The 26,064-nt window shown below is 39.9% G+C and overlaps 1 protein-coding gene across 1 annotated transcript in view; it reads left to right on the top strand.

Moving 5' to 3' along the window:
• The window catches only part of msk (importin-7 msk), a 161,003-nt gene that overhangs the window by 31,840 nt on the left and 103,099 nt on the right, over positions 1 to 26,064 (top strand). The window contains exons 3-8 of the mRNA XM_080276609.1: positions 175 to 333; positions 3,303 to 3,459; positions 5,918 to 6,102; positions 7,914 to 8,087; positions 11,636 to 11,781; positions 24,561 to 24,724. Of these exons, the coding sequence (XP_080132735.1) occupies positions 175 to 333; positions 3,303 to 3,459; positions 5,918 to 6,102; positions 7,914 to 8,087; positions 11,636 to 11,781; positions 24,561 to 24,724 (985 nt within the window). The remainder of the gene's footprint in view (positions 1 to 174; positions 334 to 3,302; positions 3,460 to 5,917; positions 6,103 to 7,913; positions 8,088 to 11,635; positions 11,782 to 24,560; positions 24,725 to 26,064) is intronic.

The following is a 26,064-nucleotide window of genomic DNA, read 5'->3' as shown; positions in this document are numbered from 1 at the left end:
ATAACTAATTATATTTGGCTTTATTGTAAGCAGTACAATGTACCAATATGCAAATACTCTCACATGCCAGAAAGATGACCATAATTGATATGGCTTATACTCAAGGATAAAATAGAGTACTTGTCTGCTTTGAAGCTTTTGGTGAGTTGATCATTGTCCAGATACTCTTTTCAGAGTTCAGCTTGCTGTATGCACATATCAGATGGTGAAACATGACTTCCCAGGGCGTTGGACAACTATAGTGGACAAAATCAGCATATATCTTCAAAACCCAGACACAGCACTGTGGAATGGAAGCCTGCTTTGCCTGTATCAGCTGGTTAAGAATTTTGAGTGAGTTCCATTCGTTTGATGTACTGTTATTTATTTATTTATTATTATTTTTATCAGTTATTTATTTTTCTGGGCATAGCTGTGAACCCGTATGCTCCTGATGGAACGTAAAGATATTACTTTACCGGCACATAGACCTGGTGCTGCTTCTGAAAATGAAGGAAGTTCCTGTGTGTGGAAGGGTGACTGCTTTATGCATATGAAAAGTTAGATGCTGACAGTGATGACCTGTTCATTTCCAGATTTGTCGTTCCATCCTTAGCATCTCTGCTATCCCTGTCCAAAGTCAAAATTTCAGTTTTATATTTAATATCCTGAATCAGCTGCTGATGGCAAGGTCTCTCAAAATAGGAAACATCTTTGAAAGGGGTGCAAAGATTTAGGAATGAATATGTAGGAATGAATATGGAAAAGTGTAAGTACAGTACCGGTATCATCTTTATTTTCATCCTTGATGTTGTGCTATATACTTCTTCCTTTGCCTTTATCATTATTTTTCTGTGTCTGTCCCCCCTTCCTATTTTTCCCATCTTTCCTCTTGCTTTTTATGGTGTCTTTTCATTTCAGGTGGTTGAGTGACAAGCCTAATGGTTTCTTGTAAGCCATGAAACCATTTATAGCACTGGGTGGTAATCATGTAACCAACCCATACGTGTTCCCTACATTTCGGCAAGTGGGTAGGTGGAGGGTTAGTGCCTCTCCTCATAAAACAACTCAGACAAATGGCCAACCCTTATGGGATTGTGGCATGTTGCTATCGATAGATGGATAGATCGGTAAATTTTCATCCTGACCCATTTTCCCATCTAAAGATATGTTGAGGTAACATTTAGAAGCAAGGAAACATATAGAAGTGGGATAAGTATCAGCAGCATACCCCTGCTTTCACTGGACCATTTTCTGCACACATTCTTACATTTTTGCACCTCTTTACAAGATAGTTTCCTGTTTACAGAATAATTTGCCTTTATTTTCTTACTTTCATCCACCAGGTCCTACATGTAATGTCCCTTGAATCAGAAGCATAGGGTCTGGTGTTAGGATATTTAGTCCACGTATTTTGGGAAAAGAAAGACGTTGTGTAAGCAGTAAACCCCACTCTGGCTTGTACTCTAACTCCATATGTGCCACATCTGATTATCAACTTACTATGACCTGTTAGAACACTTGGCATCCAGATGTTGATTGTACGTTTACCACTGATTGTAGGAAGTGATTTCTTGAAGAGTATGAAACCATTTGGGTTATAGCTCAGCATAGGATTACCCACTAACTGAGTGTTGGTGTCATTTACCCTTTTTCTTCTTTCTTCTCATTTCTTACTGCCAATATATTCCTTTGTCTTTTTCACCAGCACTCGCAACCATCCCACCTGTATTTTCTCTTCTTTTACTGCTCTTTTAGTTTCCACAAACCACCAAGCTGTTTTTTATTTCTGATAACCTTTTCAGCGCCACACACAGATTTTTCATTCGTAACCAAATATATCTTAAATGCAATCTTTGAATTTTTCAAATCTGTTTGATGTCAACCCTCTCGTTACCAATCAATGCAGGCTGTGTCCAACTGTGAGCAAGTACTTGGGACACAGTCTTGGGCACCCAACACCACACACTGAGTGGGGGGGGGGCCCCCCCCCAGGTCACCTTGCTATTCCCGGGAATGCACTCGACAGTTCATAAACAATTTATCCTCACACCCTTATTTATGCTTCGATAATTGTAATTTTTTTTTCACCGTAATCTGAATAAATGCACTTGCTTATGGTGTTGTAAAAAAGATCAGCTGAATGTAAATTATGCCTTTTTTTATTTATTTATTTATTTATTTTTTTTTTTACTTTTTCTTTTACTTTCTTTTTCAGTTTTTTTTTTTTATGGAAATATTATTGTTGTGAAATTGTTCTGAGATGAAGTTATAGGGAATTTATTTGGCTACATTGTGGTGTATAAAGAATTACTGTAGGTCAGTTAGGGATGATTTTACGGAGCACGAAAGTAGATTATCTTAACGCTTCAGCAAAGCTCATAGCGCACTGACTGGGGTAGTAGGGCGACGCTGGGTGCCGGGTGGGTTGAGTGCAGCGAAGGAATACACGGGGACGCAAGTAGTGCTTTGTTCCCACCCAGAAATAGATGCGAAATCATTCCATAACCAAAAAAACAGGCCATTTCGTTTGACGCAACTGGCTTTGAATGGTAACGAGTGGTTGAAATGTGTGCAGACTCAGCCTGTGTCAACTGGTAACGAGTGCATGAAACTTGCACCGCACCCATAAACACAAAAGGGTTAATGACTCACATCATCCACTACTTTATGTTCATATTTATCTGCCATTGCTTTGTATCATTATCGTGTCCAGAAATGCGGAGTTTGTTTGAGTTCTACGCTGTGTCCTGTTTTTTTGGTAAGGGCTAAGGAGTTGTCCCTGGATAAAGGACTTCTGGTTTTGGAGCATGTAGGCACTTTATGACCGGATGCCCTTCCTGATGTCTACCAGTGACTCTTGGGTGGACTCGAACCTCTGTCCCTTCGGTCAGAGCGCTTTGACCCACTGAGCCACAAATTTAGGATTATGCATTGATTGAGTACCCAGAAAAGTAACCCATGCATTTAAGTCACCCACCATCAAAACCTTCAAAATTTTACACTGTTCCACAAACTGATCTATGTACTGGCCACTTTTTTGTAGGATAGAGTTGTTTTGCTGTTTGTGAAGTTAGATGTGTAGCCTGTATTTTTTGCATTTCCATACAAATTTCGTTGAGGTCTTAAAGGTATCAGTTTCATCCATCCTCAATTTTCATATCTCGCTTTCTGAAATGAAGTTTCTTGTTTATCTTAATTTTGAAAAAAATTGCCAAATAGGTTTAATTTTTTTTAAATAGGTTTTTACTTTTTTTTCCCAAATTGATATGTAAATAAAATGAAAGTCATAAGAGTTTGATCTAATTTGACATTTTATACAGGTACAAAAAGAAGGGTGATCGTGGTCCATTACATGAAGCAATGCGGTTACTGCTGCCTATGTGCTATGAGCGTATGGTTCATCTCATCCCAGATCCATCAGAGCACTCCACACTCCTCCAGAAGCTTATACTCAAGATATTTTATGCTATGACTCAGGTAACTATTGTTTATATTTACAGTATAGCCATTTGTCATCCAATTTTCCAGTGTATACCTAAACATTCATTGAGTTCAAATTCCTTCCCCTTACATCATATGCTGTTGAATTTGTCAGGCTGGTGAGGTTCGAGATTTGGCCTTTCAAAGGCCTCTCGTGTAAATTTATAGTTTTCGTAATAGTTCTTTAATCTTATGTTGTCGTATACGTATCCCAGCACTAACTGTACAGTTGCGAGCGCGTTCGGCGAGAACGCGTTTGGGGTGAGCTTACTGTAATTAGAAAATTACAGCATACATTCTGAATATAAATACATGATTTCAGTCTTGAACTAAGGCTTTATGTCCGCCAACGAAGTTGGAGGTTATGTATTCACCTGTGTTTGTGTGTTTGTTTGTTCACACAGTGTAATGTGGAAACTAGAATATATAGGAGGACTGAAGGGGAAACTCCTGGAATGGATGAGAGACTTTTTGAGAGAGAGACAAATGAGAACAGTAATAAAGGATAGGATGTCTGGATGGAGGGAAGTAACAAGTGGAGTCCCTCAAGGCTCGGTGTTGGTGCCAGTAATGTTCCTGAATGATATGGTAGATGGAGTGAACAGTAATGCAAGTCTGTTTGGTGATGATGTAAAGATCTTGAGAAAGGTAGAGGTTGAGGAGGATTGTAAAATGCTGCAGGAGGATCCGGATAGGATACATGATTGGAGCCGGACGTGGGAAATGAAATTTAATGTAAAGAAATGTAAAATATTGGAAATGGGTCAGAGTACCAGGAGGCCATCACAGAATTATTCATTGGGTAATGAATTAATCACAAAAATGAGAGAAGAGAAAGATTTGGGAGCGCTGGTCCAAGATAGTTTGTCACCAGAAAAGCACATTAACAAGATAGTTGGAGAGACTTATAAACTCTTGACTAACATAAGAGTAGCATTTCATTATATGGATGAGGAGATGATGAAAAAATTGATAGTGGCCGTGATCCGCCCCAGGTTAGAATATGCAGCGGTAATGTGGTCCCCATACAAAAAGAAAGATATAAACAAGATTGAGAAAATACAAAGAACAGCAACCAAGATGGTCCCCAAGTCTGGCAGATCTGTCATACAGGGAGAGGCTGGAAAAGCTTTATTTGCCTTCCTTAGAGGAAAGGAGAAAGAAGGGAGACATGATTGCAGTATTCAGGACCATGGTGGGAGTAGATAAAATTGACAAAGAAGATCTGTTTTTATGGGATAAGAGCGCAACAAGAGGACACGGAATGTAATTGAAAAAGTCAAGCTTCTTGAAGGATATCAAGAAATATAACTTTCCTTACAGAACTATAGATTTATGGAATAGCCTGGTCAAAGAGATCGTCCAGTCTAAAAACTTAAACGAGTTTAAAGCTAAATTTGACTTATCGAGAAACAGCGACCGGAACCCACGAGCATAGCACATTTCGTGTTTATCACAATTAGGTTTATTAGGTAAATACATAAGTATTTGGAATGACTTAGACGAAAAGGCTGTGCAGGAGAAAAACATTCATGTTTGTAAAGGTAGACTAGATAAATGTGGAAGTGGAGACAGGACAACACGAGCATTGCTCAATTCCTGTATACAGTACTACAAATAGGTAAATACACACACACACACACACACACACACACACACACACACACACACACACGCAACGTGCTTAACCCATGTAGACTTTGATGGTGCCTGTAATTACGGCCCTAATGGTCCCGTTACCCTTTTGCTTGTTTTGTGTTAATTGGTTATGGACTTAAGCATTTGATACACATAGGGGTAAAACTGATCATATCAAATACACTTAACAATTTATTTGTGGCCTTGAATGAGGTTTTAATGTATGAGAAAATGCTTCTCTGGTGGAACTTTTTCTTATAACGAGGAATTACTGTGTATATGACTTTCACATTTTTTAAAATACATTTTCTGTGTTTGTGAGGAATTGCTGGATAGTTTTTAAAACATTTTCAGTGATGATGAGGCAATACTGGTTAATTTTTAAAAACATTTTCACTGTTAGTGAGGAATTACTCTTTTGGCATAGTTTATATACTAGAAATTAGGGAAGTATATTGGTGCATCAAGGAAGATTTAGTTTATTTTTAAAATAAATTGTCATGCTTTCTCCACTGCGGTGACTGTTTGGGAGGAGTCAACTGTATTTTAGCACATGGTGTGCCAAGTGCAGTTTTTCTTTTTTTTTCCCATGCCATTTATTTAAACAGGAGGGGGCTAATTGGAAACTAGAACAGAGTGTCAATATTTGATGATCATTAGAGAAAAATATTGTATGCTAGGAGATGCAAGAGTATCTGCATAGCACCCGTATAGCTTTGTAGGGATTTCTCAGTTACTGATGTGTTGCATTGTTACATATGAAATCTAGTTAAGTGAGATGCTAAGGTATAATCATTGGAGTCTTAATTTCCTTCAGTACCACCTGCCACTTGAACTGTTGGACAGAGAACAGTTCACTCAGTGGATGGAGGCCATACGACAGGTGGCAGATCGACCTGTGCCAGATCAGACGCTTCAGGTTGATGAGGAGGAGCGACCAGATTTACCATGGTGGAAGGTTAAGAAATGGGCTCTGCATATTCTTGCCCGGATATTTGAAAGGTGAGATAAAAATGATGACACTGATGTGTGGAAGTTACAGAATGATGATGCAGTTGTAACAGTACACTACTTAGTTATAAAATCTCTGACTAACATCATGGAAGCTGCGGGGCTTCCATGAAGATAACCTCGGGTTAAAGGAGAAATTTACTGTACGGCGAGTGCTCACATAACGAGGGAATATCGTACCCAGAAGCTCCCGCTTTATGGGAATTCTGCATTATAGGGTCATAGGTTTACATGTTAAAGGGTTTCATGGTACCTAAGCCAGCCCCAATTTCAAACTTTGGGACAATATTCTTTTTTTTTTTTTTCCCAGGAGATTTATCCACCCAATAAAGACATCATTACATTCAAACACTGGTGGATTCCTCACCTCGAATGGAAGAGGTTGTGGGCGTACTGGGGGGAAGTGGTGAGGGGTTCCGAGGCAGGGCAGGACTCCTACTGGTCCGCAGCACAGTCATCTAGTACGTCCTGATTCCTCTGTTGCCTCTCTTTTGCTTCCTGCACAAACCCCTCATAGTCAACAGAAACATCAGACATAGCATGTTCTTCTGGTTGTTGTTGCTCTTGAATTTCTTGACGAGGAAAATAGCGGGTGAGGAGAATCTGGTGGCATTGGCGAATTTTCTCTTACCGGAGGTGTTCATAGGCTTGCTTTGCATGCAATACAGCGGCAGGCTATAGCATAAAGGTGGCCGGCCGTCTTCCGAGTATTTAACGAGTTGATTGGCCTCCTCACCTTTCCTTCGGGTTGCAGTACATCAGCAGAAACCTCTCCATCATTACGAGAGCAGAGTCAAACACTCGTATCCTCTTGTCCATGGATGATCCTCCATATTCCCGAGCTGTCTTCAGAATGGCTTCCTTCTTGCTGAGAATTGTATGAATGGTGGACTCATTAACTTTGTATGATTTCTCAGTGTCACAGTTCTGTTGTCCTCTCTCCATCCTCTTGATGACATCCACCTTCTGCTCGTGTCAGTGACTTTGGACGTTTGGCAGGGTCACGGTGCGGCGGCATGGTCAGGCTGGGTCAGGTGGCAAAATAGAGAGAGAGAGAGCAAAGATCACACAGAGCACGTGTGCAGCCGCAGCGTGGGGAGAGGATAGGCTCAACTGGGGCAGGAATGCTTAGTGGACCGTGACGACACCCTGCGCAGACACAAGATAGCAATATATCATTGACTGATGCAATCTGCACGCTATTGCTTGCCATATTGTGTGAATTCCAACCATAATTTTATGCCTTGCGCCGCTTTCTGTCTATTATTGGCTGCATAGTATGACTTTGAAATATAAACTGGGGCCTCCCGCCCCGTTACGTCCATCATCACAGTGTAGTCAGGTGCTGTAAAAAATGAGCAGCTTCCTTCTACTGCGTCACATATACTTTCTTACTTGTTGTGACATTTTTGGGACACAAAATGGCACCTTCTGTATTATGTGAGAATCGTGCTCTGTGATCACGCGTTATGTGAGCGCTTGCTGTATATTGAATTTAAAAATGTCCAAAGCATTCCTTTCCTCATTGTTTTATTGAAGTCACTATGTTCAAGACAGATCAGATGTTATTTAGTATTTAGCATATATTGATGATGGTGACCAGTTGTCATATAATAATATTAACCTAATATTATGGAATCAAGGCATATTATTCTTTTACTTTTCAGTATCACGTTTACTACTGAGTTATGTTTCACACTTGAAATGTCTGTATTAAATTGAGCCAGTTCCACTTGTCTCGAATCCAACCGTAATGTACCGGTATTCCATATAGCTCAGCCGACCCTATGTCTTCTTCACAGATATGGTTGCCCCAGCACAGCCAGCAAAGAGTACCGGGAGTTTGCAGAATGGTTTATTAAGTGTTTCTCCCAGGGAATACTTCAGGTCCTGCTAAAAATCTTAAATAATTATCGTAACAAGGTCTACGTGTCACCCCGAGTTCTCCAGCAAACTTTGAATTACTTAGAACAGGGGTAAGTGTTACAGTATGATTCTTGTGGTCCCAGGCTCATTTTGACATCAACCTTGTGGATTTTATGTTGAAGTTGCCCTTTTCCCTTAGTCCACCGATCTCCTTTAATGGGATAGAGAGAAAATTTATGGATATTTATACATCCCCAGTATTATCGGTGCCATCATGTGAATGTGGTTCTCCTCCACCAAATGAATATATGATCATCATAGATGGCTTAGAGATTCTAAAGGGAGTTCTGAGTGTAAGAATATTTTGGTTTGGTTTAGAGCTGTATGAAAATGATAGTATTGATAGTTTTCTTGTCTCAGCAAGCCAAACATATAATAGTTGCAGATACTGGAAGACAAACACAGGAAGAGAAGAATAACTTTTCTCTTAATAAGCCTTCATTAACAACAGCCTGAGACAGTCTAAAGCAAAATGAAGACCTTTCCCATCATATTTACCTCTGACCTGTATTCTGCTAGTTGGTTCCATCCAGCCCCAGTAAATCTCCAAATTTCATACCCATCTTGTCTAGTCTCTCAGTCCATCTCCGAGTTGTCACCTAGCTATCCATATTATCCATCTGCTTTATTTTTTTAAAATTTTATTTTATTCTAATTAAAAACATGACCTGCCTATATTCATTTCTGCTTATTGATTTTAATTTTATCGAAGCACACACACACACACACACACACACACACACACACACACACACACACACACACACACACACACACACACACACACACACACACACACACACACTATTGTGCAAATTGGAAGTATGTTTTAAGGCTTGTGTTGATACCTCAGGTTTCTGGTTCATAATCTGCATGAGGAACATGCTGATCATGTAAACATCTCCAACAAAAACAGTCTGAATATATCTAATTGGACGTTAATTGCCTAAAGCTAACTTGAAGTAACCTGACTAGATAGTGGATGTGAAAAGTCAGATTGAACCTCAAATCACATTGATAATAACATTCATCACTTGATCTGAATGAACCTAATTTATAGAGATTGGTTGTAAATGGATCTACTTTGATGTTACTGAGCCAGTATGATGTGAAAGGCCTGATTACTGTTTGATAAGGCCTGAATGAATCATAATGGCCCTGAATTGACCTTAATGAACTAAAATTAACCTGATGATGCGAACAAACATAAGCAGACCTCACTTGCTCTGACTGTCTCAACATTGCTGATGACCTAAAACATCAGTATCTGAAGTGGCCCTAATTTTTGGCTTTACTGTTTTGTTCCAGGTATTTAACATAAGAAATGAAGGTCATGTTGGTTGTTGTTCCTCAGATGGTTAATTTGGGTAACGATTTTGTCTTGCTTTACAGTGGTGTGATGCTGGTATGTGATGAGGGAGATCCCCTCTTCATCCTCAGTACATTGTACACACATGCATCATGTCACAATTGTTTTAATTTTCCAGGTGACCTCACAGCTGTTCAGTAGTAATTTTGCCATTATCATTCAGGGGAGTACTAAACTTTCATCAAGCCATCCAGATTTATGTATACTTAAACCTATTATCAGTGGTTTCCTTTACTATTCAAATTTCACTACCAGAAATCTATACATTTCTTACATGTGTAGTACAGGTATGTGGTTGTTGTTAATGTGAAGGAAGAGCCCACTCTGTTAACCTATTCGTTACTAGAAGTGTTTTGATGTATCCCGACACGTCACTTGCAGACACCTGTGATACACAGGAACTGCGACCATGGTACGCTCGTACACCCGCTAATGAATGGCAGCATATGGGCGTCAGGATAGCCTTGTAGGGCTGTTTCTGAGGACCTCGTGATGGCAACAGCTCTGTGTTTTGACAACAAAGACTGTGACAAATTTTGATGTCATAAGGTAGATCATGACCAAGTTCAGCCTGCACCAATGGGTTGCCAACTGATCTATGATGCAACCTCTTTCAGACCAATCATTGTTTTATTTATTATTTCTGCAGATATTGCATTATATCTTCTGGAGACTTATGGCAACAATTACACCTCTTGGTCTACCTGAGAGAACCACAGTTACCATGCACTTGACCATTAGAGAAGGTGCCCAGGATAGTTTTCTCTCATGGCAACTCAGGCGGATTCCAATAGTGATAAAGAGTTTAATCCTCATGATGCTAGTGATTTAGATGTATCAGATGATGTTGCAATAGTGTCTGATGTGTCAGCAAATGACAGTGATGCTGATTGTGATCCTGAAAACGATAGTGAGGTTGATGTGAGTGAGGAGGAGGAAGAGGTAATTAATAGTGAGCTTAACGACACCATGCTCTCAGCAATAAGAGGTTTAAGGTCACCATCCCCATCATATGTTTCCACATGCTTCACGCTTCTGTCTGCTTGCAATGAACAACCTGACTTATATTCTCCAGATCATTTCCAGGCCTGGCACAGTCAGTAGCCAGCATGCACTCCCTCCTACCTTTTTTCTCATCATCTTCATTCTCTCTTCTTTCACTTTCTTTTCCTCATTTTTTTTTTTTTTTTATAGTTAACATTTCACACACCCTTTTTTTTTTTATTACGGTTTTGCATTTGTTTATTTTGTTATACTTTACTTCCTCTTCCTTCTCCATTTTCTCTTCTTTCATACCTGTCTCTCACATATGGCCTGGCATCACCTGGTTGCGTCTGCCTCAGAGTGCACCACAACACATTGCTACTTTAGCGACATCATTAGACCACTATTTATTGCTCAAAATCAACACAACTTACAAGGTAAATAAATAAGCCATTCATCTGTGCATAACATTTTTTTCATTGTGTACAGTTTTTACCTGGGCAGCAGTACAGTACTCCAGTACAAGATATGTAAACTTATACAATTTTTTTTTTATGATTATTTTTTACGGTAGTAACATTGTGTTTGATTTGTGTGATCATCAGTAAACAAACAATTCACAAAGAGTGAATAGTTTGGATGTGACAGTAAAACATACTCTACCCCCCACACTGCAGGACGGGGAGCTGTCAGGTTGGTATGGAGGGTGAATGTAATGTTTACATCAGGGAGGGGGGTAGGTTGGTAAAGAACGGGTTAACAGAGGTAAGTTTTTTCATTTACATCAAACACCAGCAGTGGAGCTAGGATCACCTGTTGGCTTCCATGCATCCTCTGACCCAGCAATATCCCTAGCCTGGGGCTAGGCCATTCCAGATATTCAGTGCTAGAGTGGCATTTCATGAGCAATACAGTATACCAGAACCACCCCTCTAAAGCAAGCCTTTATGGGCCACATCTGGTTGGAATAACTTAATGACCAGGCTTCTAAAAAGTTCAGTGTGAACAACAGGATTAATTAACTAGATGAGTACATAGCTCAGAGGCTCATCCTTAATCTCCATATGTGCATCAGGAAAAGAAGAAAGTGCTGTACTAAATTGCAATATGAGAAACTAAGTTATGAAATTTGTTAATCGATAGTAGTACTGCAAGTCTTGTGACTTATTAATGCAGTCCGTGACAGTTTAGCCAGTGTGTAGAGGGCCATATCCTAAAATATATATATATATTTTTCTCCTATAGTGTTGGCCAGTCGGTGGCATGGAAACTGCTGAAGCCACACATGCTGTCAGTGGTACAAGACGTCCTCTTCCCTCTCATGTGCTATTCAGATGCTGATCAAGAGCTCTGGAACTCTGACCCTTATGAATATGTCAGGGTTAAATTTGGTAAGTACTGTACCATGAAAATGAGTGTGTGGGAGTATTTAGTTAAGGCTCAGGTTAACAAGATTAACTGACAAGTAATTCATATGAAATTGTATATCATCATCATCATCCAGACCTTTCCCATCCAAGGGCAGGGTGGTTGTAAAATAATAGCAAGGACACTTGAAATTCATATAAAGTAAACATCAAGTATGGGAATGTAAGGTATGATTGTAGTAGTTTTTCATAACCATAATCTGAAAGATGCACAGGAAGTGAAAAGAATAAGAGAAATGTGCTATTTCACTTTCACTCCAGAGACACAAATGGGTATAGGATACATTGAATACGGATAATATATTTGCTGTGGCTTGGAGTGAGGTTATTATATAAGTTGTACCTAATAATCACAAGGTGACTTATGGGAGAGTATGGGCAAGAGTGTGATATTCAGGTAGACAGCAGGTATGTGTTTAGGCAAATATAGAAAGAAGATGATAAACTCAATCCCCTGCTATCACGCGTTCAGCTGTCACGCGTATCTGCTATCACGCACACATCAAATGCACAACCATACATGCTATCACGCACCCCAAGACCGCTATCACGTGTCGAGTTTGAAGACAGGCTAAGCGAAACTTATTCACACGGCACTTCATACGAGGTTTGCAGAGGATACGATGGTTAATCGGAACGGTAACGTGGTAAAATTCCCGATTATAGCACAGGCATTTGGAATGCATCTGAACGGATTCCTGCCGAGGACACGACGGGCAAAACAGTGACCAAAACCCATTCGGCTCGAAAGAATATATCGTACTACAGCATTGAAATTTAGCCTAACGGTGAATACTTATTAATATTGTATTTTAGAATAAATATCAATCGTTTTGAAACCCTTATAAAGAGTTAATATTTCTTATGCCGAAAAAACTGTGATGTCGATAAAGTAATCACGTGTTTACAACTGAGATGGGTCTTTGACGACAGTGTGAGGAACGTGTGTGATAGCATCCAAGTTTTGTTCCACCTAAATGTTCCTCAGCCATTCCTGATATAAGGTACGATGTGATACCCCCTTTAGCTGTGGACACTAAAGAAATGGAGACAGCCAAAGAGATCTGGCGGCAGCTAAGCCACTCCCAAGCCTCGGAACCCATCAAACCACCCAAGCCGTAATCTTTATAAAAGTTTGATAGCTTTTTATGTTGTTTATTTATTCATTATACTGTTATTATTAACCCGCGCCGTCCCGGCGATGTGAATTAACGCGCCAACATTGCAAGGTCCCTAATTTGCACAATTTTCAATTTTCGCGAGTGATTTTGCGAGTGATTTTTGGCATGTATACACGGGACACCTTCCTCTATTCCTCTACAAGATGCCAAGCGGGAACAATGCCTTACACCGCATAATCTCCCCCCCCCCTGCACACCTTGTCTCGGCAATTCACCTGTTACCAGTGACCTGGCCAATAAAGACATTCAGGGCCAGAGTGATTCCCCAGTCGATGACAATGTGGAGGACAAAGTTTACATAGCATTAGAGGAAGAAACAGTCAGAAATGATGATCAGGTAATGTGGGAAAAAAAAAGGTCATGAATGGTGATGAGTTAGTGAGTGAAACAATGCTTATAATGCCTATATTACTGTTTGAAAACCAATATACTCTTGTACTACATATAAATTCGTACCAGGTAAATAAATAAATACTGTTTATGAGTGGATAAAATAGTTACCCTCCCATAGAACTCGTTTTCTTTGGTGCCAGCCTGTTAGAAAACCAGTCAGGTAAGGAAGTACTCGTACCTAAATTGCGTATTTTAAACCTCAGGTGAGCGATTTCTCTATGATTTTTCGATGTTTCTCACCAAAAGCGCATGTTTGGCCCCCCCCCCAAAAAAAGGTCCAAAAACGTCGAGATGGGGTGGGTTAATATAATAATGCTTTATTTCATGTTAGAGGAGAGATTGGCAGGAAGTCGTAGGCATAAAGCGGTTAAAAGTTAGAAAAATGGGCCACCGAAAAACCAATTAGAAATTTTCCAGTTGATTGTTCAGTTCAGCTATCGCGCATTCAGCTATCACGCTTGTTTTCTGTGACCAGTTAGGCGCGATAGCAGGGGGTTGAGTGTATAGTATTGTTAACAGAAATTTTGCCAGGAGATGTGAAATTTGTGATCTAAACCTGAAAATAGAAAATGTTGGATAGTTTGAGGATGTGTCACGTGGATGAATGTGGTAAGAATTAGTGAGACATTAGTAGGTGTATCATGATACAGAAATGAGGTAGAGTTGTATTGCGGAAGCTTACTGTGGGAAGAGAAAGAGTGATAAATGACCTAGGCAAAGGAATAAGTTACCACAGGTAGCAGCTAAGAAGAAACTAAGGGTAGCGTGAGAAAGTGAATCTCAGGCCTGATCATCCAAGAGTGTGAGAGGTGAACTGTGTATAAAATAGAATAAATAATAGGTGCTGATACATGGGGAGGGGGGGGCGGGTGTTAGGGTGATGCTATATTTTGGACTGTCTTATTGCAAGTAACGGCAGTTGGAGTGGTTAGGGTAAATATGATGTAAACAGCAAGGCCTCCAACATTGAGAGGTGCACAGGTATGTAAGGACAAACTAGGTCTGTCATGATCATTTCATTTGGAGTTTCCAGGAGGAAATAAGATGATCTTTAACCCCCTACACCGCGGGCTTGTTTACCAATGACTTGCGTGTGCCGCGGGGTTATTTGGGCTCCGACAGACTCTCAAAAAATATTTGCCAAAAATCAGTTATTAGTCCTAGAATAATAAAATTACATATGCTTATGGCACATACCTTCAGCTTTCTCCTGGAATGATTGTTGAGCCTTCGTCGGTTACCGTAGGACTTGTGGAGACCTCTGAAGAAGGGTAATGAAGTCTCCACTTTACACTTCCCGACAACCCGTAATATGATTACCACAGCCAGATACAAACACTATAAACACTATTCTACAATTTTCAAGTAGTTTGGGATCCATACTAAAAAAAAAAACACTGTGAAAGCAATGGAAATTACGAGCGCGCCTGATCGTCGCACTGGCACTAGTTCGCTCTTGGTAGTCTGTCATTTATTATTCATAAAACCCCTCACACTTTATATTTCTATTACTATATAACACTTATATATATCTACAGTCTTTATCCATAAGTTTCCTTCAGTAGTATTAGTTTATTGTCACTGTAGGGATTCAATTTCTTTCAGTAAAATACGTAGCATTCACTTTCTCGTCATGTATACTGGCATTGAGAGTGAATGTCACTTTCATCTTCACTCTCATAACTCATAGCATTCAGACATGCTAGAGTGAAACTTTCGTTTTCATTACTCCTAGGGTATATACTCGTATTCTTATAATACTACTCATTTACATTTCTATATACGTTCTCTATTTTATTTACGTTATTTACATTTCTATTTTATTTACACTGTGTTGTGCACTGTCACTTGAAATAACTTATAAAACTATTTTCCATTGTTCACGTATATTTACATTCATTACTTTCACTTGCTGTTTACACATTATTTACACATTATTTACAATTCCACTTGCACTGTTTTACTCAATAGAAAGATCGTAGTCACTCTTTTATCAATTGTCAGCCCTTTACCTCTTTCCACACAAGGTTTAGTAGGGGGTAAAGGTCACAGAGTCATTTGCATGGGGGTGAAAAAAGGCCTTGAAGTCAGCAAGAAGAAACATGTCCTCTCACTTTGGAAGATGAGAGTAAACTGATAACGCAGGGCCAGCCAGCCTGGAGGCCTGTTTAGGGGTTATTCAGAGTTACCAATATTGGTTCTTGAAACAGCTAAGTCTTGCACTGATATGATTGGCAGGAAATCTAGACAATACATTATAAATTTGGTAGTTCCAGGTGAATGTAAATATCACTTAGGCTTCTCCCTTCCCTCCTTACATGTATATTTATTACGAAAATAGATTAGAGGCCTACTTAGGAGATATATAATCGGAGCTACCAATGTTAAATCTTGAAACAGCTTTGTGTAGCACTGATATGATTGGCAGGAAATCTAGACAATACATTATAAATTAGGTAGTTCCAGGTGAATGTAAATATCACTTAGGCTTCTCCCTTCCCTCCTTACATGTATATTTATTACGAAAATAGATTATACGGCATATTTCAAGGGGAAAAAAAACAGCGAAAATTAGCGAACAAATTAGCGAACGAGTGCACGTGAGGTGTTGTCAGGTGATAATTAGCCAATTCCAGGTGTATGGCACTCTCACTTACCTGATTTCTTTCTTGTATATATTATTTGGTATAAGAATTGGACATAGGGCTTATTTCAATGGATGAAATCAGTGAAAAATTCCAAGGAAGATTTACTTAGCGTAGCATGGCCGGGCAGGCGAGAGGATAGGGTAATGGAGGGGGGGTAGGGAGGGGAGTCAAGAACGGGGAGAAATGGCTAAATTGTCAACAATGGATGGGAGTACAGATGAGATTAGGAGTGCTGACTAGTGTTGGACATTGTCAGTACTGATAGATGATACAAGCCCCCACTTGGAAGCCCGGGTGAATTCAAAATAACACAGAATCACAAAAGCGACACCCCGCGGTGTGATCCCTTGCTCCCAAGCGTCACGAAAGTGACGCCCCGCGGTTAAGGGGTTAAGATGGTGGAAATTCACTGATCACTGTATGATAGAGTATTACACACAGCTAGATGGTGGATGAGTAAGTTTAGTAGTATGACCTCCTACAACTTTAGAATACCAGCATACAAAAAAAAAAATGGAAAGTAGATGTACCTGGAAATATTTGCTACTATCTCATGAATTTTAGTGCTTTTGTTTTCTCCATTTGTTGAAATATAGTAAAGGCGAGTAATGATAGTTGCCATCTAATTCCCAAATGCAGTGCCATGTTATCAAGTGATCACTGTACATGCACGTTCATTGTTAATTTTTATCAAGAAGTCAGTGATGTGATACTGTACTGTGACTGAAAACTAAAAATCAATTCTACTGGTATCATTGCCTGACAGAAGACCACATGCTGAATGGCATCACACCTTTGTCAACCAGTTGGAAAAGGGTAAGAGAGGATACCGGCTGAAAATTATTAGCACATTTCCGAAACCAAATGATAATCTCTAATTTCAAGTTGCCTCTCATAGTTGTTCATCTAAGGTCTGTTGATAGCCTGACAAGTTGTTCCAATACAATTTTTGAAAGCCTGCTTTTAAGTCTGTATGCTTTGCTCACACATTTCCATAACTCCACAACCTCTCCTTGCTCTTATGTTGATTACCCAACTGATGGTTGACAAGGAGGTTTGTTCAAACCCTATCAGGTATATAGGAGGTATTGCCATGTTGGTGTGAGGTTGGGAAAAATTTCAGTCACGGAGATGTAAAATCAAACTTAGTGAAGATTCTCGCATTTTGCAAGTACAGTATTTATGGAAATTTCTTACCTCTTGCCCCTGGGGCTGAGGACAAAAAAACTCTCTTATGGCCAAGGTGTTGTGAAGGTGATTGGGTGGATGAGGATGGTGTGGACTGGGACCCAGGGATAATTTCAGAAGCTTCAAAAGATGGTTTGCATTTGAGGGAAATCAGATGACCAAGTGGTTTTACAGGTGGGGGGTTGGCCAGATATGGAGCATTGTTGAAGAATTTGTTCAGAATATTTCTGGTTCAGGAGTTGTGTGTTTTGTAAATTGTATTGTTAGATGTCATTCCAGTTATGAGTCAGAGGATATAATTTAACTGTATGGAAACTTGACTTCTTGAAATGGACCTTAAAATGAAATATTTCACGTTTCAGGTCCGATGATTTTAAGGGTGGAGGGTAGGGGGGCGAAGGAGTCTGTTGTTGCCACTGCATTTCGGGGTTAGTTAAGGTGTCTGATCTCAGACTCTTATAATCTAATTCAGCTGTGTGTAGGGAATGCTGGTATTCTGTTATTTTTGCAGTTATTACAGTATCCATAAGGTAAGAGGATGGAAGTTATCATTGTCAAGAGAACCATCAAAAGACAAAATTACTCAGTATGGAGAGCTATCCATCATCCAATTCTTTATTACTGTGTCAAGAATATAGGGATCATGAGCTGGCATAATCAGTTTAACATTTTAGGCACAGGTGACTGCTTACCTTAGTGACGTTATATAAGTAATAAATGTAAGTCAAACCTTTGAGATAAGCATCAGAGATTTTTCCTGTGTAAAAATACAGGTTCTCTCTTCTTTGAGATAAGCCCTCATAAGTCACATATGGTTGGGGTGCCTTGACCCACCAGATAACCAGGTATGCATTTTTTGGTTAAAAGGTTGCATTGTATTACCCAACATAGAAAATGGTTTCATACATAATAAGGAACAGTTAGGGTTATCACCTGCTGTGGATTCATCTGAAGGTAGCACTGCATTGAGTAAGTAGTTGGTGAGTGCTTCCATCTGCTGCAAAATATAAAGAGCAGTGTGGAAATTGATAGTTCTCACTCTGCTAGGTACAGTTTATGTTTTATATAGGGCATTGCCAGGGTTGATTATTGTATGGCCCTTGCAAACACATCATAGCTCTGAATAGTATAATGATAGTGATCAAGTTACTGTTTTGTCAGAAGCCCCAGTTCTTCCTGAGGAATTTACTAGTGCTCAGAAAATAATAAATAAATAACTAAATTGCCACCATTGAAGATGATGAAAATGTATGCAAAATTGCATCTGTGGCCGTGGCATCAGTTAAACTCTGAAGCCTTCTGTCATCACACCTCTTTCAAGATTATAATTCAAACTGTTGTATTTCTCAGCTCGGACCCACAAGCATACATTGTTCTTCATTTGATAGATCCATTCAGGGAATATTGCTAAGATTATAAAAGTGGTCACTCTCATCTTAAAATGTCAGGACCAACTTGCCTAGCCCTGGACTCCTACACTCCTCATGGAGCAACACAGGATTAGATGATAAATGGATGGATATAAAAGTGGTGCAGTCTTTAGTTAGGGACATTTTGTTTACATAAACTTCAGCTGTTTCAGGGGCGCTCACTATCCACTCACCCAGTGTAGTGCTGCACTCAGGTGGTTGCCCATTCCTCCCTTCTTTCCTTCCTTCCTCTTCTGTCCCTCTTTCCTTCCTTCCTCTTCTGTCCTTCATTCCTCTTCCTTCTACCCATGGTTGACTACACTGAGTGACAATCCAAATGGCTTCCTGTACACCAGACAACCATTTACTCTGCCGGGTGGTAACTATATAAGCAAATATCGGCTCCTGGTGGTTTAGTGGGTAATTAACCCCTACACCGCGGGCTTTTTTACCAATGACTTGCGTGTGCCACGGGGTTATTTGGGCTCCGACAGACTCTCAAAAAATATTTGCCAAAAATCAGTTATTAGTCCTAGAATAATAAAATTACATATGCTTATGGCACATACCTTCAGCTTTCTCCTGGAATGATTGTTGAGCCTTCGTCGGTTACCGTAGGACTTGTGGAGACCTCTGAAGAAGGGTAATGAAGTCTCCACTTTACACTTCCCGACAACCCGTAATATGATTACCACAGCCAGATACAAACACTATAAACACTATTCTACAATTTTCAAGTAGTTTGGGATCCATACTCAAAAAAAAACACTGTGAAAGCAATGGAAATTACGAGCGCGTCTGATTGTCGCACTGGCACTAGTTCGCTCTTGGTAGTCTGTCATTTATTATTCATAAAACCCCTCACACTTTATACTTCTATTACTATATAACACTTATATATATCTACAGTCTTTATCCATAAGTTTCCTTCAGTAGTATTAGTTTATTGTCACTGTAGGGATTCAATTTCTTTTAGTAAAATACGTAGCATTCACTTTCTCGTCCTGTATACTGGCATTGAGAGTGAATGTCACTTTCATCTTCACTCTCATAACTCATAGCATTCAGACATGCTAGAGTGAAACTTTCACTTTCATTACTCCTAGGGTATATACTCGTATTCTTATAATACTACTCATTTACATTTCTATTTACGTTCTCTATTTTATTTACGTTATTTACATTTCTATTTTATTTACACTGTGTTGTGCACTGTCACTTGAAATAACTTATAAAACTATTTTCCATTGTTCACGTATATTTACATTCATTACTTTCACTTGCTGTTTACACATTATTTACAATTCCACTTGCACTGTTTTACTCAATAGAAAGATCGTAGTCACTCTTTTATCAATTGTCAGCCCTTTACCTCTTTCCACACGAGGTTTAGTAGGGGGTAAAGGTCACAGAGCCATTTGCATGGGGGTGAAAAAAGGCCTTGAAGTCAGCAAGAAGAAACATATGTCCCCTCACTTCGGAAGATGAGAGTAAACTGATAAAGCAGGGCCAGCGTGGAGGCCTGTTTAGGGGTTATTCAGAGTTACCAATATTGGTTCTTGAAACAGCTAAGTCTAGCACTGATATGATTGGCAGGAAATCTAGACAATACATTATAAATTTGGTAGTTCCAGGTGAATGTAAATATCACTTAGGCTTCTCCCTTCCCTCCTTACATGTATATTTATTACGAAAATAGATTAGAGGCCTACTTAGGAGATATATAATCGGAGCTACCAATTTTAAATCTTGAAACAGCTTTATGTAGCACTGATATGATTGGCAGGAAATCTAGACAATACATTATAAATTAGGTAGTTCCAGGTGAATGTAAATATCACTTAGGCTTCTCCCTTCCCTCCTTACATTTATATTTATTACGAAAATAGATTATACGGCATATTTCAAGGGGAAAAAAACAGCGAAAATTAGCGAACAAATTAGCGAACGAGTGCACGTGAGGTGTTGTCAGGTGATAATTAGCCAATTCCAGGTGTATGGCACTCTCACTTACCTGATTTCTTTCTTGTATATATTATTTGGTATAAGAATAGGACATAGGGCTTATTTCAATGGATGAAATCAGTGAAAAATTCCAAGGAAGATTTACTTAGCGTAGCATGGCCGGGCAGGCGAGAGGATAGGGTAATGGAGGGGGGGTAGGGAGGGGAGTCAAGAACGGGGAGAAATGGCTAAATTGTCAACAATGGATGGGAGTACAGATGAGATTAGGAGTGCTGACTAGTGTTGGACATTGTCAGTACTGATAGATGATACAAGCCCCCACTTGGAAGCCCGGGTGAATTCAAAATAACACAGAATCACAAAAGCGACGCCCCGCGGTATGATCCCTTGCTCCCAAGCGTCACGAAAGTGACGCCCCGCGGTTAAGGGGTTAAGGCACTCCAGTCGGATTGAGCTTGTGTAGGTTTATATCCATGTGGTGGTTGGGGTTATTGCTCACTTTATGCCACTCAGGGATGTGTGAGGGTAGTCACTTTCATCTTAAATGTCAGGACCAATTTGCTTATCCCCAGGCTCCTACGCTCGTCATGGGGCGACATAGTATTGGGTGATGGATAGATGGTTGGATGGATGCCAAGTTTTTGCTGTCTCATCTATATTGGCGACCATCTCCAGTCACTTGATGTAGAGCTGCCTACTTCCTTCGCCACTGTCTTTCTTTTTCTGTGTCTGCCTTACTCTCTCCTTGTTTCTCCAATCTTTCCTGTAACTTTTTGTTACTCTTTTTTTCCTTCTCAGGTGGCTTTGCATTGAGTGACAAGCCTAATGGTTTTCTGTAAGCCAGGAAACCATTTACAGTGCTTGGTGGATACCATATAACCAACCCATATGTGTTCCCTGCGTGTCAACAAGTGGGTTGGTGGAGGGTTAGAGCTCCTCCCTGTAAAACACCCAACTCAGTCCAATGTCCACCCCTTACAGGATTATGGCTTCTGGCTATAGATACTGGAGATAGAGATTCCCTTCCTCACTTTCTTAAACTTTCACTTACTGTGTTTTGCTCCCCTTGTAAGGTTGTATACTTAAACCTTAAATTGCTAAGTGGAGTGCAAAGCTCCAGTTTTTTACAGTCATTTATGGAACGCTTGTGGTCATTACATATGGTCAGCCTGCATCCTCTGCTGCAGCATACACACAGCAGTTACAGTCATGATTTGCTATTTGCCAGGTTTGTTAGGTGAAAACCCGTTGCATAATGATAATGGTTTATTGTGTAACGAGGTGTTTGTAATGTGGGTTCGGTGGGAATGGGGAAGGGGTCATCGACCACATAGCTGCTTCCCCCTTCCCCTGCACTATTTGTTTTGCACCTATTATTATTAGCGGTGGTGTCTCAATAGTCTTTCATGCACAAAATGGAATGAAAGGTAGACAGTCACAGCAAATGTAAATACTGGGCAGCCTTTTGGCCCAGTCAGCTGACTGGGAGGCACCATTATCAGCTGACACGGTAGACATGATTTGCAAGTCACAAATTTTGGTATTTCACACACAAAACTTAACTACGTCAGTATTGCACACTGCACTGTTTGTTATGCACTTGCACAGTTATTTGGCGATAGCAGTGGTGTTTCAGTGCCCTTTCATGTACAAAATGGATTGAAAGGCAGACGATCACAGTGAATGTAAACATTGGATGGCTGTCTTGGCTCAGTCACCGGATGCATCGTTCTAGTGGATTCAAGCATTGAGTCCTGAGATTGGGGTTCTGCCTATGTAAAAACTCGGCAACCATCTCTGGTCAAACATCTGACTGTTAGCTTGCATCTGCATGGGATTGTTGTAAGCAGCCGTCACAATTATCATTTCAGCAAATTTCGATGTTGTTATTGAAACACTAGGTGTAAGTTTTAGTTCATCATTTTATCAATTTATCACATAGCGAACAGTTATATAATGAGGCCTGACTGTATTTTGTTCACTCTTAGTAAGTAGCAAAGTATTACCTTTGTTCGTCAGACATATGGTATTCATGTTAGAAACCCCATGTACTGTACAGAATTATTGAAGAATCGTGGGAACATCGCACACCCTTCTCACACTCCAGCATTTATAATGAACCACTCTCAAATATCCATTACTCTTATGCATGATATACCAACTTCATTTTAACCTACAACATTTGGTGATTTTCTTTCCACACAGTGCATAATTGGATAGAGGAGGTCAGTCAGCTGGGGGATATGCTGAGCCCAAGAGCAGCAGAGGCTAGTTCCAGTGCTAGATTGAGAAGGGGATGGAAGGAGTTTAGGGAACTGTTGGCTTACCTGACTAAGAAGGGGATCTTCTATTGTGTTAAGGGTACTTTCTACTAAATATATATGGGAAATGTAATGCTGAATGGCAATAAGACCTAGTTAGAGAGAGAAGAGGTTACAAGCAGATTGGAATGCACAGAGAGGAGAATGTTTAGGTAAATGAGTAGGGCATCATTGTGTGACAGTATTGAAAATGGTTTATTATGAGGTCTGGCATAAGAGATATTGGAGAAGTAATTTGAATCAGGAGGTTTAGATAGTTTGGATGTGTTAAGAAGAAAGGGGAGGGTAACTGGTTTAGGCGAGTCATAGATATGAATATGGAGGGACAAATCCCTAGGGGCAGATTGAGGAAGACGTGGGATGAAGTCCTGCATGTGACATCCAGAACAGGGAATTTAGTGGGGAAATGGCTCAGTGGCAACACATGCTGAACAGCCATCAAGTGAAAAGACATAGGCTACAGATGCTAGCATGATCACCTGTGTTTAAATGTAAATGTTCCATCATCCCTCCCCGCTCATTTTATGAGAATTATAATTACCATAGATGTCCTGGAAATCCTTCTCACATGCATATGCGATTATCTGCCTGACTGCAGATATTGTCACCCTTACCCCTGAAAAAGGAAGCAAACTTGTGGCTATGATGCAAGAGGTGCATTGTGTTTTAAATGAATTCTGTGTACTGTACAGTACAATATTATTGTGTACATAGGATTTTTGTGTTCAGGGTGCGGGGTATGCACGTATGGTACGAGGATTATGTAAAGGGAGAGAATAGTAGAGTTTGGAGTGGCAATGAACTTGATTCTATGCAGCACAGTTTTTAAGAAAAGAGAGAGTAGGCTGATTACTCGTACATATGAGGCTGGGGGTAAGGGCAGCCAGGGTGACCATTTCTTGGTCAGGTGTGCTGATAAAGGGTCCTTGTATGTAGCATGTGTTAGGAGTGTAATGCTGTATGTAGTGAGACATGGACGTAAAGGAAGAGCTTATTTGTAAGCTTAAATGTAGAGATGATGATTAGATGGATGCATCCTTGCATGAGAGGCCTGAGGGAGTTGGGACTAAAGAGTTGAGAGGTAGGATGAAATTGGAATGTACAGTATTAGTGTTGTGATGAGTGGTAGATTGCGATGGTTTGATGATATGGAGAGAATGATGATGACAGGTGCAAAGGGTGAGAGGTATGTGTTAAGGGTAAGGTTACAAGAGGCATAACGGTACTGCAAAAGATCTGGGACAAGGCCTTATGGTGTAACAGGGATGAGGGATTGAATGGGGAGGCTGTTAGAGATCGAGCAGCAAGGAGAGCCACCATTAGGTGACAAAGGCTGGTGCATGCAGGCTTCTTGGAGCCTTTGTAAATGAAGCAAAATGTAAGGAATTGCAGAGAGGGAGAGAGAGTGTGTGTGTGTGTGTGGGGGGGGGGGAGGCTTGAACAGTGAGGGAATGCATGTATGGCCCATTTCATTTTACATGCTGTTGATTTGTTCTCCTTTTATCATGCCCTTTCTTTTTTTCTTTTGTTTTCTGGATGCTACCTCACCTCACCCATTGGGGGAGAGAATACAATAGTCATGATGATAATGATTAATACAGCTGTTTCTAGTGGATGATGTTAAACTTCTGTCTCCAGACATCTATGAAGACCTTGTCTCACCGGTGACTGCAGCCCAGGCGTTATTGTTATCAATGGTGCGAAAGAGGAAGGAGATGCTGGAGAAAACTATGGTTTTCCTCATGCAGGTCCTTACTACACCTAATGTAGACCCCAGACACAAAGATGGTGTCATGCACATGGTACAGTATCCTCCCCCCTCCCATCCATTTATTATGTATTTGAATATTGGATGTTTGTCATGTATCTTCAGAGGTGTTTTATGTGTTGATACTTTTTTCCTCTAGCTTAGATGATGATGATAATGATTTTAAATTTGTATTTTTAAGTTATTTCGTATATATAATCTTTTTCCCTTACATAGATAAATTTTTATTTTGTCTTACATTGTTGATTTAATACAACTCATCCTCATTTTACTATAAGAATGTTTGAAAAAAATCTATTGCATAACAATTTAAGTATATTGAGTCAGTTATAACATGAGTTCAATGGGGATATATTTTTGGTCAAGGGTCACCCATCTAGCAAAGTCTACAGGCAAGTTTCCAATTCACATAAACTGATTATTTCACTTCACTGCACTTAATTTGCTGCATCATTTCCAATATCACACTTGCTTCATGACTGACACTAACACATCTGATAGTGGCAAGTGCAAGTGTCATCTTGGAACAAACAAGTGACTAGAATTGCACAAGGGCAGTCATGTATGCAAAAAAGGGGATTGTATATCGATCAGTGAGGGTTCCTATGGGATCATAATTATCATGTAAGAGGCCGGCTTTTCATGTAATCTTTTTCCTTTGTGTAGCTGATTATAGCATTCCACAGAATCTCCCATTGGATTGGAGGAATTTTCTTCAATGTGGTTTAGTAATGAGGACACGAGGATTTTTAAAAATGTATTTTGGTGTCCCATACAAATCTAGATTTTTAATTTTTTGATTTTGGAAGTATACCAGCACCACGACATTTGCAGAGGATACGTTCTTTCAGCCCTCAGAAATGTAGGATTTCATGGATAACTTGTTTGCCCTCCATGTTTTATTTTCCGAGTTGTCCAGCCTTAAATTTGGTTCTAAACAGAAAAAGGGGAGGGAGGGGTATTGAGTATTGTCAATCTCAGGCTTAAAATTGTATGGTAATTGGTCTTAAAAAAGGGGGAGGGGATGTGAAATATTCGTAACATCAATTGCAAGAGACATATACAGTAAAAGTCAGTTAATCCGAATGGCAGTGGACCGAGAATCATTTGGATTATCAGATTTTTGGGATTTTGGGGTGGGACCCCTAAGACACTTAATTTCATGTTTAAACTGAAATTTTACCGAATGGATCACTTTCCATTCATTCCTAATACAATATGGCACATAGCAACATTACGTATTACAGTAATCCCCGTACTATCCGGATGCCCACTTTCCGGACATCCCCACTTACCAGATATTTTGGTCCCGGGATCCAATATTCCCAAAATGGGCCAAAAACCACAAAAAATTAGAAACAAAATCCGACTTTT

This window comes from Coenobita brevimanus, chromosome 65 (genome assembly GCF_032717465.1).
Source record: "Coenobita brevimanus isolate Jiangsu-jjx chromosome 65, ASM3271746v2, whole genome shotgun sequence".
Taxonomy (NCBI): domain Eukaryota; kingdom Metazoa; phylum Arthropoda; class Malacostraca; order Decapoda; family Coenobitidae; genus Coenobita; species Coenobita brevimanus.
The sequence above is the reverse complement of the archived record's forward strand: the minus strand, read 5'-3'. Positions and strand labels throughout refer to the sequence as shown.